We start from the raw sequence: 16,624 nt of genomic DNA on the forward strand, positions 1-16,624 counted from the left end.
CCAGGATGGGACACCAGTCCATCGCAAGGCACCCCAAGCAGGACTCGAATCCCAGACCTACCAGAGAGCAGGCACAGGCCAAACCCATTGTGCCACTGCACCCCCCCCTTAGACTAATTACACATCTAAAAACATGCCTACTCGAATCACGTTTAAATAACCATATGTATGCTGCTTTGAATATTTGAAGCAAACATAGCTGCAGTCTGTCTGGAAAGTGAGCTTTATTAGTTATGCTGTGGGTCATTGTTTATCATTGCAGTGAATTGTTAAAATGCAGAAGCATTGGTCTGAAATATTCTGTAGTCTTATTGCCAAGTGAATACACATCTTTTAGTGGAGACGTGGGCTGGTTAATTTCTGACAGATTTTCCTTTAAAGAACTTTTGTTTAATTTATTTAGTGCTCCATCCAGCAGTATATTTCACTATAATGTTCTGTTTAAATGACACTAATATACACTGGCTCTTAAAATATGCAGAATACTATTTGTATGACATTTATTTTAAGTGTACTTTAATTTAACGTGCATTTAGATATTTAATCAACTTATCAAAATGGAGTACATTTTTCTTATCTTTTGAATATGTTTGAAAAAATGTAAAACATGCTTTTGTACTGAGAATGTAGTCAGTGAAACTACAGTTATAAGGTAGAAATGGTCAAATTAATGTATCAGCGAGAAAGCACAACAGTTCTGAGTCAGGTACATCGAATAGTCAAAATAAATTTCCTACCTGTACAATATTCCATCAGGACTCTAGGTCCTCTAGATTTTCTCTTGGTAGCAATTTTGAATAAGTCAGAATTCAGTTGCTGTTTGTGTTGTGTGATTATCTCTTTGTAATTCTTCATAGTCACATCTGAAAATGGTGTATTTTACTCTATGCAAGAAGCAAAACTCCTTGTTAATGTATTCTTGATCTGCAGGATACAGGAGACCAATTTGTTTCTGCTTCCCCCATATCTTTTGTTTGGATTTGAAGATTTTTTTTTTTACTTTGAGGTTTTTTTTTCTCAGGTACATGCATCTTGTGTCCATATGTATTTACCTTCATTAAGCAGTCATCATTCTTTCCACTATGGTAATCATGTCATTATGCACTAAGAAAGAATGTCATTCATTCTTTTCTTCCTGTGTTAAGCAATAAGCTGCTTTAATTAAGCACTGGTTATTGCTATGCAGAGAAATGAAGATTTAGACGCTGTGAAATCTCATCCTCCTTCAGCATTTTCAGAGATTTCTCTGCTTTCCCTCCTTGGCTGCTTGTTTGAGGTGCAGAGACAGTCATGATAGTAAGACAAAGAGAACAGTAAACAGCTCTGGATTTCCCCTGTGGGAGACTGGCAGTTCAAACCCTTGTATAGCTGCAAGTTGATGTCTTTGCACACAGGACTAAAATGAGTGTAAATTCTGCCTTTGAGATATTTCGACAGGGTGTCAGGCAACGTCTAGGAGTATTAGTGTCAGCTTTAAGCTCCTCCGGTAATAACCCCAAAGCAATCACTGTGTAGCCCCCTTTCGTCCTTTCTTTTTGTGTTGATCATGTTTATTTTCAGCATGTATGAGGGCCATCTGAATGCAGTTTTCAATGAGGTTACTTATGACATGAGTACGGGGGAGGTGCTGACGAGCATTTAATGTTTAAGAACGATTAGAACGGCATCACATGAGAGGAACATTCGAAAGGAGAGACCTGTCTAGTTTCATCTTCATGTTTTGCAAGTTGCAGCTAGTATTTCAGGTGGCATTTATGAAAAAGGATGACAGAGACCCTGTACATCCCCCTCACTATACCATCATTGTTACAGGCTCCTCCCCCATTAGTGGAGTGGCATGTAACTGACTCTCTGATTCAAGCTCTCTGTGCTTATAGGTGTAATTGTCATGGCCATGCAGACCACTGCGACACAAGCCGCCAGCCCTATCGCTGCTTCTGCCTTCCAGAGAGCCACACACAGGGAGATAATGTAAGTCCCCGGGGATACGCCCTTATTAATTAACCACACTCCTTTAATGACATGTAAAAGTTTCTTTAATGAGCACAGGACCCAAAATAGGCCCTCATAAAACCTGAATAAATTGTCACCCACTTTGCTCTTGAATTTCCTGAAGGCTTGGGTAGAAAGGTAGAGGGAAAATGAAAGAAGAAGAGAAGCTGGTTCTGTGAGCAAGTGCCACTTTTATCTTTCTACCCCATCAGCCCCAAGGTGTTGTCCTGATTGATTCAGCCAGGGTAATTATATCTCAGAGCTGGATTTGATGACAAAATGGCACTAAATTGTCTTTCAGAAAGTAGATTTTTTCAGCTGGAAACTGGAAGGTATGCTTTTCTTATGTTTTTTTGTGCATAGTTAAAAAATAAAGGCAACTAATAGAAATGGACTGTAATCATAGCATATGAAGGTACTGTATTTGTTTTATGGAGCTAATTGACTAATTAAACACATTAAGCTGCTAAAGTCTTATCTGTATGTTCTTATACTCTGATCTCTAGCTTTACTGCGTATATTTGATTTAATTTATCAAAATTTGCACTTAGAACCAGAAATATACCCCCAGTGTCTAGTATAGGACATAGACAGAATGTCTCAAGATTAAACTTTTAAACTTGATGTTTGGTAGGTTGAATTATTTAAAGGGAAACATGCATTATTCACCTTAAGATACAGCTTTCACTGAGGTGAGTTGTAGTATTATTTTTTTACTGAAACAAGAAATGACCATATCCAAATAAAGGAGAAAAAGAAAGGGGTAAGTGTAGCACATTAACCCTTAAATATCAAAATGCTCTTCAGATTTACACTACCTTTCAAAGGGGAGTGAAACTTACTGTGCAGACAAATACCATACACTAATTGTGAAGACAATTTTAGCTGTAAGTACTAGGTATTGTACTAGCTTGGAGTTTGATCGGTATTTGGTATTCAGTTTTCCTTCACAGTGTATATATGGATTTTAGCTTTACCTTTTAATTTACATTTTGAATGGTCATTTCTTGCCAAATGATCATTTGGCCAGTGTTCATTCACTTTAAGAGCTGCTACCCACTGATATACAGTAACTACTTATCCAGTTCAGCTTCGTAGTGGCAAAAACCTATCTAAGGAAGCCCATGGTGTAAAGTGAGGTACACCCTTGATTGGACAGTCTTGTAGTCAGTCTGTTGCATGTCAATCACACACTTATATATTCAGTCACAGAAGCACAGACTAGGACAATTTAGATTGAATAGTTCCCTTGAAACATCTTACTGGAATGTGGGAGGAAGTGGACCAACTAGGGGAAATTAACACATACTTTAGCAGAAAATGCAAACTCCAGAGACAGAGATGGATGTCAAGCCACATCCAAAATCACAGACCACAAGCTGTGAAGCACCAGCACTACTTGCTGCACTATCATATGGTATATACTGCAACATAAAATATAAATTAGAAAACTAGCATAAAACTGTATGAATGCGAAAAGAAACAGTACAGTGCTATACATTGCTACTCTCCAGCAAAATGCTACAGGTGTAGTCAAGATTTTTATGGTATGATATGAAGTCAGTAAGAAACATATAGCTGTAAATTCACTGAATATAGGTAGTACTGTATCAGGGTAGTTTGCTGAATGAACGAACTGTTCATTGGCTAAGGTCAGTGACAGAGAAGTGATTAATTATTTTCTGGCAACATGTCCTAAAATATAGTAATTTCCTGAAATATAGTCACATGCAGAGCAATGTGTATGTGCTGCGTTTTTGCAGGCTAATGACAGAAAACACAAAATACACCTTTTGGCTAGTGCTTGCAAATCTGATCTCCCGAATCTATTGTCCAAGTATTTTGACTATATTTAGCATTTTAACAGTCAGCTAGGCACCACAGCAGTGTGTCATTAGATTTAACATACAAATCCCTAGCCATCCACTTGCAGATGACATGTGCTCATAATGCATTTCTGTTTCCACATTACTTTGTGTCTGATAAGGTTAGTTTGTATGTGTGAATGGATATCTCACAGGACCCCAGGATACACAGGACAAGTAATTTTTGCATACTTCCTAACAGAGAACATGCCATTCCTTTTTTCCTTTTGGAAAGAGGTCTAGGCATTGCCTCGTGTTACCCTGCATGTTACCCAGCACAAAGCCCATTTACATTTTTTTAATTAGAAGGGTGCTTTCTAATGAACATTATGTAGTAGTATCACCCCACACCTTATTCACCCAAGGTGACTTACAATGAGTCACTCATTCATATACTAGTGAAACACACTTTCTCTCTGTTGCTTACTCACTATAGGTGGATTGTAGGGTCTATAGTATAAGAATCTGTCCATTTTCTCCTTGATACCAGGAGCTTGTCAGCACTTCAGATCAAAACCCTTCATAGTGTGATTGCATTGCTTATTTTTTGTTGTTGAACCAACAGTTATATTCAAAGTGACTTTCAAGGTCTTTTCATTTATACAGCTCTGCTTTTTTTACTGGAGCATTTAAAGTTAAGTAGCTTGCACAAAGGTAGCATAGCAACCTTCAAGGTCTAAGTTCATGTCCTGCAATCTGCTGCCTTTTACAAAGTATAAACTTATATATAATGAGAACATTTAATATGAGAGAGCTAAGTATTGTGCCCTCATTACTTATTGAAAGATATAAAAGGAACAATAGTTTATAGTGCCTTTGCACAAATATACATGCCTAAGTGGATGTGTCTGTGAAATGTTCCAGGATAAAGTAAAGACATACAGATAGTTAATATTTAATTTCCTGTGCTCTATTAAATATGGTACTGGAAATGACAAATGCACTGCTAACCCATTACATTTTTCTAGTGACATTAAAGTAACAGAAGTCATCCGACAGATGTCAGGATGATCAGTGTCTGTAGGTTCATTCTGCGGGATTTACTGTCATCCGTCTCCACCGTGAGCTCTCAACAACTGTAGTGCTCAAGCAGCCAGTGCGCTGTCAGATAGGCTATCCAGTGAATCTGGCTTTCTACATTTACATTTACATTAATTCATTTAGCAGATGCAGTTATTCAAAGTGACATACAGCTCAGCGAAAACAAAAGTACATTTCACAAACAGAGAGCGAGAGAGATATAGTTGCAGATCTGATTCTTTAAGTACTGTTTTCCTGATGTCACTGTTTAAACTGGCAGAGTGATTAGGAAATGCAAAGGTATTTTGGACAAATGATATAATGTAGGTACAGGATCGAAACAGAAGTGAGTCTGAAAGAGATTTTTTTGGAGCCTGTTTCTGAACATTGAGAGGAATTCTGCAGTTCTTGCTGAGAGAGGGAGATCATTCCGCCACAGAACTGGGAACCTTCAAGTTTTTGATTTTGAACCTCTTGTTGTGTGTGGGACCACCAAGCAGCCAGAAGTGAAAGAACGTAGCAGTCTGGTTAAGGTGTAGCAAGTGATCAGGTCCTGTAGGTACCACAGAACAGATCCACTGATGGTCTTATAGACCATAATCAGAATCTTGAACTTGATATGGGTGGCTGCTGGAAGTCAACAGAGAAAGATGACAAGCAGCAATACTTTGGAATGCTTTGGTAGGTCCAACAAAACTTGTGCAGTTGCATTCTGTACCAGCTGGAGAAGTTTGATGATGGAAGCCAGGAGGCCAGCTTGGAGAGTAGCAGTAGTCCAAACAAGATATCACCATGACCTGGATGAGAAGCTTTGTAGAGTTTGTTGTGAGACAAGGGTGAATACTGCCAGTATTATGCAGGACTGGGTTATGGCATCTTTGTGTTGAGGGAAGAAGAGTTAAGTATCATCAACATAGCAGTGACAGAAGAATCTGTGAAAGGCAATGAGTGAACCAAGGAGAGGTGTACATGGAGAACAGTAGGGGACCCAGCACCGAGTCTTGTGGAACACAGAGGTTGAGATGAATGATGATTGAGGAAAAGGAGGCAACTTTGAACCAAGACTGATAGGCATTATGGAGGTTGTTCTGGGCAAGGAACGCAGATAACTGGTTGTATTCTGCATGTTCCAGAGTTTTTGACAGAAAATGGAGAAGAAGAGAGACTGGCCTGTAATTCTGGATGGACTCAATTTGGGTGCAGAGAGTTTTTCTTTAACAGTGCTGAAATGAGGTCAGTTTTGAAGGTAGATGCCAAGCAGCCAGCAAAGAGTGAGAAGTTAATGATAGGAGAGATGAAATGGCCTGTAAGAGAATGAAAGGAATGGGATCATCATAGCAGGTGGTCGGTCTGTGTGAGAGCAAGGTTGGAGATTTCACCTTCTGACAGGGGTCAAAGTGCAGAGAATGAGACTTTACTGGGAGATCCAATACAATTGGCATAGGTGAATGCTAACAACTTGTTGGTGATGGAATTGTCTTTGTTCTTGAAGCATGAGGCAAAATTGTCAGCGGGAAGGGGAGACTTTGAAGATACTGTTTAGATACTTTATTGTGAAGATACTTTTTATTGTGCTACCAAAATCATGTAGAAAAGAAAGTGTCACATACTGTGTAGTATACATATAGAATTTAAGCAACAATTATTTCAGATTGTGATAGGTTGGGCAGAAAAATAAATAATATGTGAATAATTTGTTTTGTAGTTTTTATCCAATGAACCTTATGTATCCCAAATACTGTGTCTCCTTTTAATTGTGGCATGTGACTGTCAAAAACTGGAATTTATGATGTCCTATAATTCAGTTATATGTTTAAATATGCAGTGCTTAATGTAAACACAGATGACAAAGATAACACATGTGGGTTGAGAAATATATAGGGTAATCTAGTGTCCCATACTACTGAAGGACGCCCCCTTGGAGCAGGAATGGGATATGGACTTCCTGCTTTTGTAGTACAATATAAGAACTATGGGAAATGAAAATAGTTCTGCAACTGCAGAAGGGTCTATGTGGAAGTGGAAGGGGTTAGCACTTGTTGAATAGTGTAGTAGGCTGGCTGGAGGAGCAGCCTAATAGAACGGATATTGGAGCATGGCGTGTATTGGACGTCAATATATCTTATACATGATTGACTGGGTGTTACATGCAGAAGTCTGGTGTAACACTTTGCTCGTGAAATTTAATTTTCATAAAACTTTAGTGTTATCTGGTTTATGAGCCATATATTTAGTTTGTGCCAAACATAGTACTTTGCTTTCAAGCTAAAAAGATACATGTCTTCTAGAAGGTGTTAGGGTCTGTCACGTGGATTCTACCAAACATGAGGCATCACTTGATGTTAGCCTGTTGTAAAAAGCAGCTCATCCACCCCAGGCCAGTTTTTCTATATTTATATTGAGGAAATTATTTCAAGGAAACTAAGGGGGGGGGGGGGGGGGGATGTGATCCTTGAAAGTGATTGCTGCAATGTAATTAAATCATTTGTGGAACTTTCAGACCTTTTTTTCATGCAGGGAGGTTGTCATTTGTGAAACTGTTGTTATATATTTCCTTAATTTGTTAATAATTCACCAGTCACTTATGGGGGTGGCGAACAAAACTTCCGCCAGCTGTATGTTTGACACCCCTGATATAGCCCCTGTTCCGGCAAAATGATTTTCAGCCCAACCATCGGATGGTGAATTCAGCAAAAAAGAAAAAAAAAAATCTTCAGTGAATGCAAAACATAGTGAAGTTCATCTCAGTAATGTAATTCAGACACCGTTCAGACCACTGAGTAAATCACAGACAAATCGAGGGTTTTTGAGTATCCAAAGGTACAGTGAATCAAACAATGATACAGAAGATATGCTGTTGAAATACTATACAGGCACCCCTTCAATTATGACATATGTGACTTACAACCATCCAGACATGCGACATCCATTCCATTAACCTTGTTAAAGTCTTTTTGAGTTCTGACGTTTGGTTGTAACATAGAACAGCAACCGCTCCATATGCTGCATGATGATATTAACTGATTGTGCTGCCACAAGGTAGCATATTGGTTATTGTTTTGGTCTCAGTCAGTGTTTGGGTGTCTGGCAACAATTGCATATTGTTTACAAAACATTTTGTTAGTGGTCCCCTCCCGTTTGTGGTTTTCATGGGCAGGATATCAAGGTGCATTCGAGGTCAGGAGGGCATTCTATGTTGGAGTCGAAAGATGATGTCTCTGCTTTTTGCTGATGATGTTGTCCTTTTGGCACCGTCACATGGTTGCCTCCAAGACACACTGGAACGGTTTGTAGTCGAGTGTGAAGCGGTTGGTATGAGGATCAGTACCTCCAAGTCTGAGTCCATGGTTTTCTCACGGAAAAGGATGGCATGCCCCCTCCAGGTAAGGGGAGAGAATTTGTCCAAGGTGGAGGAGTTTAAGCCTCTTGAGGTCTTATTTACGAGTGAGGGGAGAAGGGAGCGTGAGATCGGCTGCAGACTGGGAGCAGCGGCAGCAGTAATGCGGTCGCTGTACCGGCCTGTAGTCGTGAAAGGGGAGTTGAGCCAAAAGGCAAAGCTCTCTGTTTACCGGTCGACCTATGTCCCTACCCTCACCTATGGTCATGAACTCTGGGTAATGACCAAAAGAATAAGATAGTGGATACAAGTGGCTGAAATTAATTTTCTCCGTAGGGTGTTGGGACTCACTCTCAGTGACAGGGTGAGGAGTTCGGACATCCAGGAGGAACTCAGAGTAGAGCCACTATTCCTCTACATTGAGAGGAGCCAGTTGAGGTGGTTCGGGCATCTGATAAGGATGCCTCCCAGGTGCCTCCCTTTGGAGGTATACCTGGCACGACCAACTGGGACGAGACCCTAAGGTCGGCCCGGGACCCGCTGGAGGGATTATATCTCCCAGTTGGCCTGGGAACGGCTGGGGATCCCCCGGTCTGAGCTCGAGGAAGTTGCGGGGGACTGGGGTGGCTGGGCTGCTCTGCTCTCCCTATCGGGCAAGAAAATGGATGGATGGATGGATGGATGGATGTCCCCTTCAAGTTTCTTCTTTAAATTTGCTAGCAAGCTAGTGTTCTGGTGAAAGAAAATGAAAAGGGGAACAAAATAGATTTAAAAATGAAAGTAAAAATAATAGTACACAGCATGAAAATATAATATTGTATTCAGGGTTGGCCGATTTAAATCATAATCATGATTTAAAGCAATTAAAAAAATTTAATCAAGTTTACCAATATATTTTTTATCAAATATGAGAAGGTTTCTTTGGTAACATATCTAGAATCACATGAAAACTGCTTTAAATTACAGGAAAATATGAGCATAAAGTACTTAAATGAATAATTAAATGGTATTATTTATTAATTAAACAAGAAGGACTCTAAGATAATTAAACCACGATGTTTAATACAAGAGCCGGCTTTAAACAGCTTATAGCACGTCGAAGACACGTGAAAAAAACTTAATTACACTGCAAATTGTAGATAGTTATGATATTATAGTCCTTCATTCACAGACATCAAAAATTTTACTTGGAAGTATGGGTTACTTATGACTCACCCAGCTCAATGCTCTTGTTTAGAGCCTTAAAGGGGAACACAAGTTCTGCTGCATTTTCTGTGCTAAGCCTGTTCCTAACTTTAGGCTGGACAAGTCCATATGTGCTGAAGATGCACTCTACGCTTGCTGAGGATGCAGTTACAGAAAGAAGCTGGTTGACAGCAGCCATGGATTCCACATTGATGACATCACACACACAATGTCTACAACCACTTGTCCCGAGTGGGGTCACGGCAAATCGGAGCCTAACCCAACAACAGAGGGTGCAAGGCTGAGGGGGAAGGGGACAACCCCCTGGATGGGACACCAGTCCACCACAAAACGCTCCAAACAGAACTCGAACCCCAGACGCGCCAGAGAATGGGCCCCGGCCAAACCCGCTGCACCACCATGCCCCCTGCATCAATGACATCACTTTTAACAATTAAAAATTAACCATTTAAAAAATGTTTTAACATTTTCAGGAAGAAAACAAATCTTTTGCTATCACTGCTATTAAAATGAGCAGAGTTATGAAGAATGCTCAAGATTTTAAAAACTTTTTAAAAATCTGATTTTACTAAAAAAATCTGATTTTAATTTTTTATCAAAAAAATCGCCAATCCTGATTTTACCATACTATATTATCATTTTGCATAATTTTAAGGCCGAATACTCTGAACTGCGGGGGGCGCAGTGGGTTGGACCGGGTCCTGCTCTTCAGTGGGTCTACGGTTCGAGTCCCGCTTGGGGTGCCTTGCGATGGACTGGCGTCCCGTCCTGGGTGTGTCCCCTCTCCCTCCGGCCTTACGCCCTGTGTTACCGGGTAGGCTCCGGTTCCCCGTGACCCCGTATGGGACAAGCGGTTCTGAAAATGTGTGTGTGTACTCTGAACTGCTGTTTGGTGCATAAGCACACACAACAGTCAAAGTTTTCCTCTCTGCGACCCTAAGTCGCATTGAGGTGACCCTCTCGTCCACCAGGGCAAACTCCAACTGTATGGCAGCCAGCCGGGGGACTTGTGAGTATCCCCACACCCACCCGGCGCCTCTCACCTCGTGCAACTCCTGAGTAGGAGAGGGACCACCCCTTATCAAGGAGTTTGGTTCCAGAGCCAACACTGTGAGTGGAGGTGAGCCCAACTATATCTAGTTGGTATTTCTCAACCTCCTGCACCAGTTCCGGCTCCTTCCCCCCAGGTGAGGTGACATTCCACGTACCAAGAGCCAGTTTTTATTGCGAGGGGTCGTGACGCCATGCGCCACCCCGCCTCCAGGTGTACATAGCACCGAACCCCCATGCTGGACCTTGCAGGTGGTGGGCCCACATGGCCCTCCCACGATGCCTTTTCAGGCTGAGCCCGGCTGGGCTACGTGGGCTGCCCGGTCACCAGGCGCTCGCCTAGGAACACTACCCCCAGCCCTGGCTCCAGGGGTAGGTCCTGGTGACCCTATTCCGGGCAGGGTAAACGTTCTTCTGTTTTCATTTTTCATGGAGGTTTTTGGATCGTGTTAGTCTGGATCTTCACTCCAGACCTGTTCGCCATGGGAGACCCTACCAGGAGCATAATGCTACTGACAACATAGCTCTGGCGATCCCTAGATCACGCAAGCCCTTCCTCCATGCCAAGGCCCCGATCCAGGAAGGGCACTGTCATCCCAACCAAGCTGATCCACACACTACTAGGACTGGGACTGAGTGCTACATTGTGCAATTGGATCCTGGATTTCCTCACCAACAGACCCCAGCATGTGCGGATTGGCAGTAATACCTCCTCCCCACTGACCCTCAACACTGGCACTCCGCAGGGAAGTGTCCTGAGCCTGGTGCTATATTCCTTGTTCACACATGACTGTGTGGCCAGTCACAGCTCCAACACCATCATAAAGTTTGCTGATGATACCGCCATTGTGGATCTGATCACCAACAACGAGACAGCCTACAGAGAGGATATGAGGCTCGTGGCAGAGTGGTGCCAGGACAACAACCTGTCTCTCAATGACAGTAAAACTAAGGAGCTGGTGATTGACTTCAGGAAACAGGATATGGTTTATGCACCCATATACATAGGAGGGAACGTTGTAGAGAGGGTCAACAGCTTCAGATTCCTAGGGCTCACCCTCACTGCCAAACTCGCATGGTCTGAGCATACAGCATCAACCATCAAAAAGGCCCATCAGCGTCTCCACTTCCTCAGGCATCTGAAGAAAGCCAGGATGTCCACTACAGTCCTCACCACTTTCTCTAGGTGTGTCGTGGAGTCCGACCTCACAGGGTGTATTACGTCCTGGTGTGGCAACTGCTCCATACAGGACAAGAAACCCCTACAGAGGGTGGTCAAAACAGCTCAGGAAATCTTCAGCACACAGCTACCAGCAGTCCAGGACACCTACACCACACGCTGCCTCAGAAAGATGATGCGCATCATGAAAGATCATAGTCACCTCACACGGGCACTTTTCTCTTCCCTGCCGTCTGCAAAGCGGCTCAGGTCTGTTCGAACCCGCACTGCTAGGTACAAGAACAGCTTTTACCCCAGTGCTGTAAGAGTAAACAACAATCACCAATGTGCCACCTTTACTAACTAGAGTTTGACTGCTCCTTCCAAGCACATTGGTAAATTACACTGTCAGTTTAAGCATTTGCATTCTCGCTCTCAGGTTCTGAGTTCTCTGGCTGTTTACTGGTATTATTGTTATTACTGTTATTTATTGTCATTGCTATTAGCATTACTCACTGTCATTGTCATTGTTCTGTTTGTACAGTATTTGTATTGTCTCTGTCTTGTCCATAGTCTGTGGAAAAGCATTCAAGAAGAATTTCATACTTGTACATGGTACTTGTACCTGTGACAATAAACTTGAACTTGAATTGGTTTAAAAATATACTTCAGCCCTATTATAGAAAGTAGCATTTATTCATATTGTTTTATACCTTTATGGTTCATATCATATAATTTTTGGCCTATGATGAAGTTGACAACGCACAATCATTGGAAGAGAAATTTGTCATAAGCCAAGGACCACTTGTACACTATTATAATACTGTTATTTGGTAACAGGTGCATATCTGTAGGTGCAATTAATTATATGAATCATATGGCAATATGTGCATCCTTCAGAGTATTTATGGCTTGTTTTAAATGGTAGTATAAGTGTTTTCTAGGCAATTTTACATAGTACTGTAGAAATTTAAATTTTTCAACATTTTGGTTTAACGATTGTACAAAAATTAATACAGAGCAGCAATATAAAACACTTGAAAATTGTTATTCTCTATCATTATTTGATTTACAGTACTGTGCAGAAGTTTTAGGTACTTGGGGAAAAAAAGCCATAAAGTGAGAATGCTTCCTAAAATAATGCACTTCATTAATAAACTTCCTAAAGAACTTAGTAACCATCCATTGTCAACAACTGCTTGGCATGGTGGGCTTGGATGGGTCCCACTTTCTGGCAGGTCTGGGATTCGAGTCCTGCTTGGGGTGCCTTGTGATGGACTGGCGTCCCGCCCTGGCTATGTCCCCTCCCCCTCCAGCCTTATGCCCTGTCTTGCTGGGTTAGGCTCCGGTTTGCAGCAACCCCACTTGGGATATGTGGTTTCAGACAGTGTGTGTGTGCATGTGTGTGTGTGTATACTTTCTTTCTTTAACGACATACAAACCCTTACTGTAAAACTGTCACTTTTTGCAAAAGGAATGCTTGGAAATCTAAAATATGCTCTTTCCCATTGACACTAATGCAGAAGACATTAGATAACCATCTAAAAACAAATATTTTTGTAAAACATCTACGTGCCTAAAACTTTTCCACAGTGCTGTATAAGTCCAGTTTTGGCTCGTTCCATTGCAGTGTGGTTCATGTGGCAATTGCTGAACCGACTGCCCAAACCTGGATGTAACAATGGATGTCTTTGGGTCTGACAGTATGCAGTGGCTCTACCTTCTGTTGGCGATGCAGGCTAAAGCGACATATTTTCATTGAGATATGAGGGTTAACCAAAAGTTTATCTGGAGGCCCAGAGAACTGTCCTTTCAGGAGGTAGTGTGAAATTGGTCATGGCTTTCAGGGAGGCATGCCTATCTGACTTCAGTCAGCTGCACAACTAGTCTGCGGGATGGCACTGAATAGTCCATGGCATGGTCAAGACCTCAGCATGTGATATGAGCCAAAAGAAGGACAGTGGCTTCTCTGTGTTCTCCTATATTGTGTTCATGTCTTAAGCAGTCTGCTATATTCACCAGCTCCATGCATATGTACTCTATAGTAAACAGAACCGCAGGATACTGTTTTCTTGCAGATGCATAGTGTATTAATTATCTAAAAAAAATAAATGGCAACAGAAAACTGTTGTATTATGCTAATATGTGCAGGAAATATAAATACAGAAAGAGATGGAAAAGATAAGTAGGAGATTTCTTGGAAGACTTGGATGAGAACTGCTTTTGATTATATTTTTTATGGTGCTACAAGCACATAGACAATGCACAGAAATAGTAGAAGTTTTCCTTTAAGGTTTATGAAAGAATCTCTAAGATGCTGAAAGAGTAGCTCTCTGGAGAATATGATACCTACTAATAATTAATGGCAACAAATGTCTCGGAAAGATGCTTTAGCATGGCAGCTGCAAACAAAAACCCCAATAATGTATTTTCAGTATAATGTCATTAAATCAATTTTCATGAATTCAGTAAATTTTCGTTATAAATTTCTGTAATGTACTCATTGTGAGCCATATGCTTTTGCTTTTTTGATGTTTTTGAAAAGATTAAATACCCTGTTTTGCTTTTTTTCCAGTGCCATCTTTATTTAGATGGTGCAGTTAATATTTTAGTAGTTAGACCCGCTGGTTCAAATCTCTCCTACTTCTGTAGTAGCCTTGAACATGGTACTTACCATGAAACTACCTACCCCAGTAAAATTACCCAGGTGTATAAAAAGGTGAACAGCTGTTGGTAGCTTAAAACTGTAAGTCGCTTTGGAGAAAAGCATCAGCTAAATGAATCAATGTAAGATATGATGACTTTCTCAGTTCCAGAACCGATATCGCCACCATATCTGATTAATTAGTTTGGTGACGTCCTTCTTGCACTCTTTAATTTACATACCAGTATGTTTTTATTACATGTTGTGCATTCCCGTTCACTGCAGTCTGCTATGTTGGCAATAACCCGGTGAATGATATAAAATGTACATTCCTGCAGCAAATCACCTTCCTTGTCCAGATGTTCAGTGGGTTGGAAGCTGGTGTGCTGAGACAAGTTGGTGTGTCTTTATTCGCCTGCATGTTGGACGGATGAATTAGCAATTCCCTTGGGCAGCCGTTCCAGAACGGCAGCTTAGCACCCATCTGCTGCTATGCCTCGGACACTGGGAAGAGCCTCCACAGCCTGATGTGTAACCGGAGAAGCCTGTATTCTTAAATATTTACATCATTCCCTTTTATGTTTTCCCTGGCTTACCACTTTGTTAAGTCACACAATCAAACTACAAAATCATGAATTGCTTAAGGAGTACAGAAACAGTTTTTTTTTTACTCAAACAATATTATTGTAAAGTGAAATTGCATTAGTGTATTGCAGAAGTCAACTCATGGTTCTTTTTAGTTATACTTTCTGTTTTTGTTTTTGCAAGCGTGCAAGTATTTATGAAGGTTACAACTTGATTATTAGTATGTACCATTTATCATACAAAGTGAATTTGTTTTGATTAAAAAGTTTCTGCTTGAACCTTTCTGCTGACGCAACGCACTTTGTGATGATGTCATTGCCAGTGCGACCACTGTGAACCCCTGTTCAACGACAAACCCTTCAGAGCAGGAGACCAGCTGCAGGCGTACAGCTGCCGGCCATGCCAGTGTCATGGCCACGCCTCTTCCTGCCACTATGAACATGCTCTGGATCCCTACCCTGGGGAGCACTTCCGTGGTGGGGGTGGGATCTGTGACAGCTGTCAGCATAACACCACAGGTACTGAATCACAAAGCTGTGCTCTGGGATGTGTCTTGCTAAATGTAAACATATATTTCGAAATATTGGTACATTTTTTCAGTTGAGCAGTTTCTATTCATCCATCTATCATCTGATTACATTAGACTGCCATGTTATTTTTGCTCCTGAATTTTTTTTTTATCAGTGATTACAAGTGAAGGAACTTTTAATGGTACCTTTTATCTGTTAGACTGTAGAAATGCTAAAACTATAGAATCGGGAACAGCAGTAATACTGATCATGCTAAAGGAGTGCAGCTGACATACCACAATAAAATCATCTCACACATACTTTTCCTTGGATGTGACTTTGGTTTAAAAAGTGGTATTATTGAACAGTTGGCAGTTTAATGAACTTGGAAGGCAGAACTGGTAAAAGGTTCATTGTTTCATATGCTCGACATCCGCTCTGGGGCAGGTAGTGATGGGAGGGGACATTAAAATGGACATCTTGAAAATTACACATTTCTTACCAGACTTCTCTGGAGACTGAAGATTTTAATTTGATGCTATAGTCCTATAATATGATTGAATTTTAATCACTTAACATTGATCTCTTCTCCTAACCATCCCCCATCTCCCCCACCCCAACCTTGACCACATACACAATGAAAGGAAGAAACTGTGAATTGTGCCAGAATTCCTTCTTTCGAGAAGTCAACGCTGACCTGTGGAAGGAGGATGTGTGCAAACCCTGCACCTGCCATGAGTCAGGAACCATCAGTGGTAGTCAGGATTGTAATCCAGTAAGCTTCTCTGCTTATATTTTTTCTGTCTTGAAGTAAACGTTGTTTCTCTCAAGGTTCTCTGAGTTCTGTCCACTCAGCTTACATTCAGTTCCAATTTGTTGCTATATTCTACATCTTCCGCTAGCATAGTGGTTAGAGTTTTATTTTTTTCCCGGCTTTTAATGTTAAGGTCTCCAGTGGAAGCCCCCCAACTCCCCACCCTCCTTACATACAATTGAGGAGTTTGTTTACCCTGAAGTGATACACTTAAAAAATAGCCTGCTATTTCAGTGGATTTTGACTTTTAAAGTAACACTGTAAGGTGCCTTGGTCCAAGGCAGCTGGTAAGTAAAGCTTAGTAATAGTTTTCTCACATTTTTTTTTTTAACTATTCTTTGTCACATAAACTAAACCAACTGGTTAGAAAGGTTGCAGTACAGAATTAAACTGCCTTGGAAGTTTTATTAACCTGAACCATCTATTTGTGTGCCTGATTTTAA

General features: G+C 41.1%; 1 protein-coding gene across 1 annotated transcript in view; it reads left to right on the forward strand.

Annotated features, from left to right (window-relative positions):
• Positions 1–16,624, forward strand: part of ush2a (Usher syndrome 2A (autosomal recessive, mild)) — a 195,942-nt gene that overhangs the window by 22,311 nt on the left and 157,007 nt on the right. Inside the window, exons 8-10 of the mRNA XM_018726893.2 lie at positions 1,878–1,971; positions 15,181–15,376; positions 16,012–16,142. Of these exons, the coding sequence (XP_018582409.2) occupies positions 1,878–1,971; positions 15,181–15,376; positions 16,012–16,142 (421 nt within the window). The remainder of the gene's footprint in view (positions 1–1,877; positions 1,972–15,180; positions 15,377–16,011; positions 16,143–16,624) is intronic.

This window comes from Scleropages formosus, chromosome 15 (genome assembly GCF_900964775.1).
Source record: "Scleropages formosus chromosome 15, fSclFor1.1, whole genome shotgun sequence".
NCBI classification, from domain to species: domain Eukaryota; kingdom Metazoa; phylum Chordata; class Actinopteri; order Osteoglossiformes; family Osteoglossidae; genus Scleropages; species Scleropages formosus.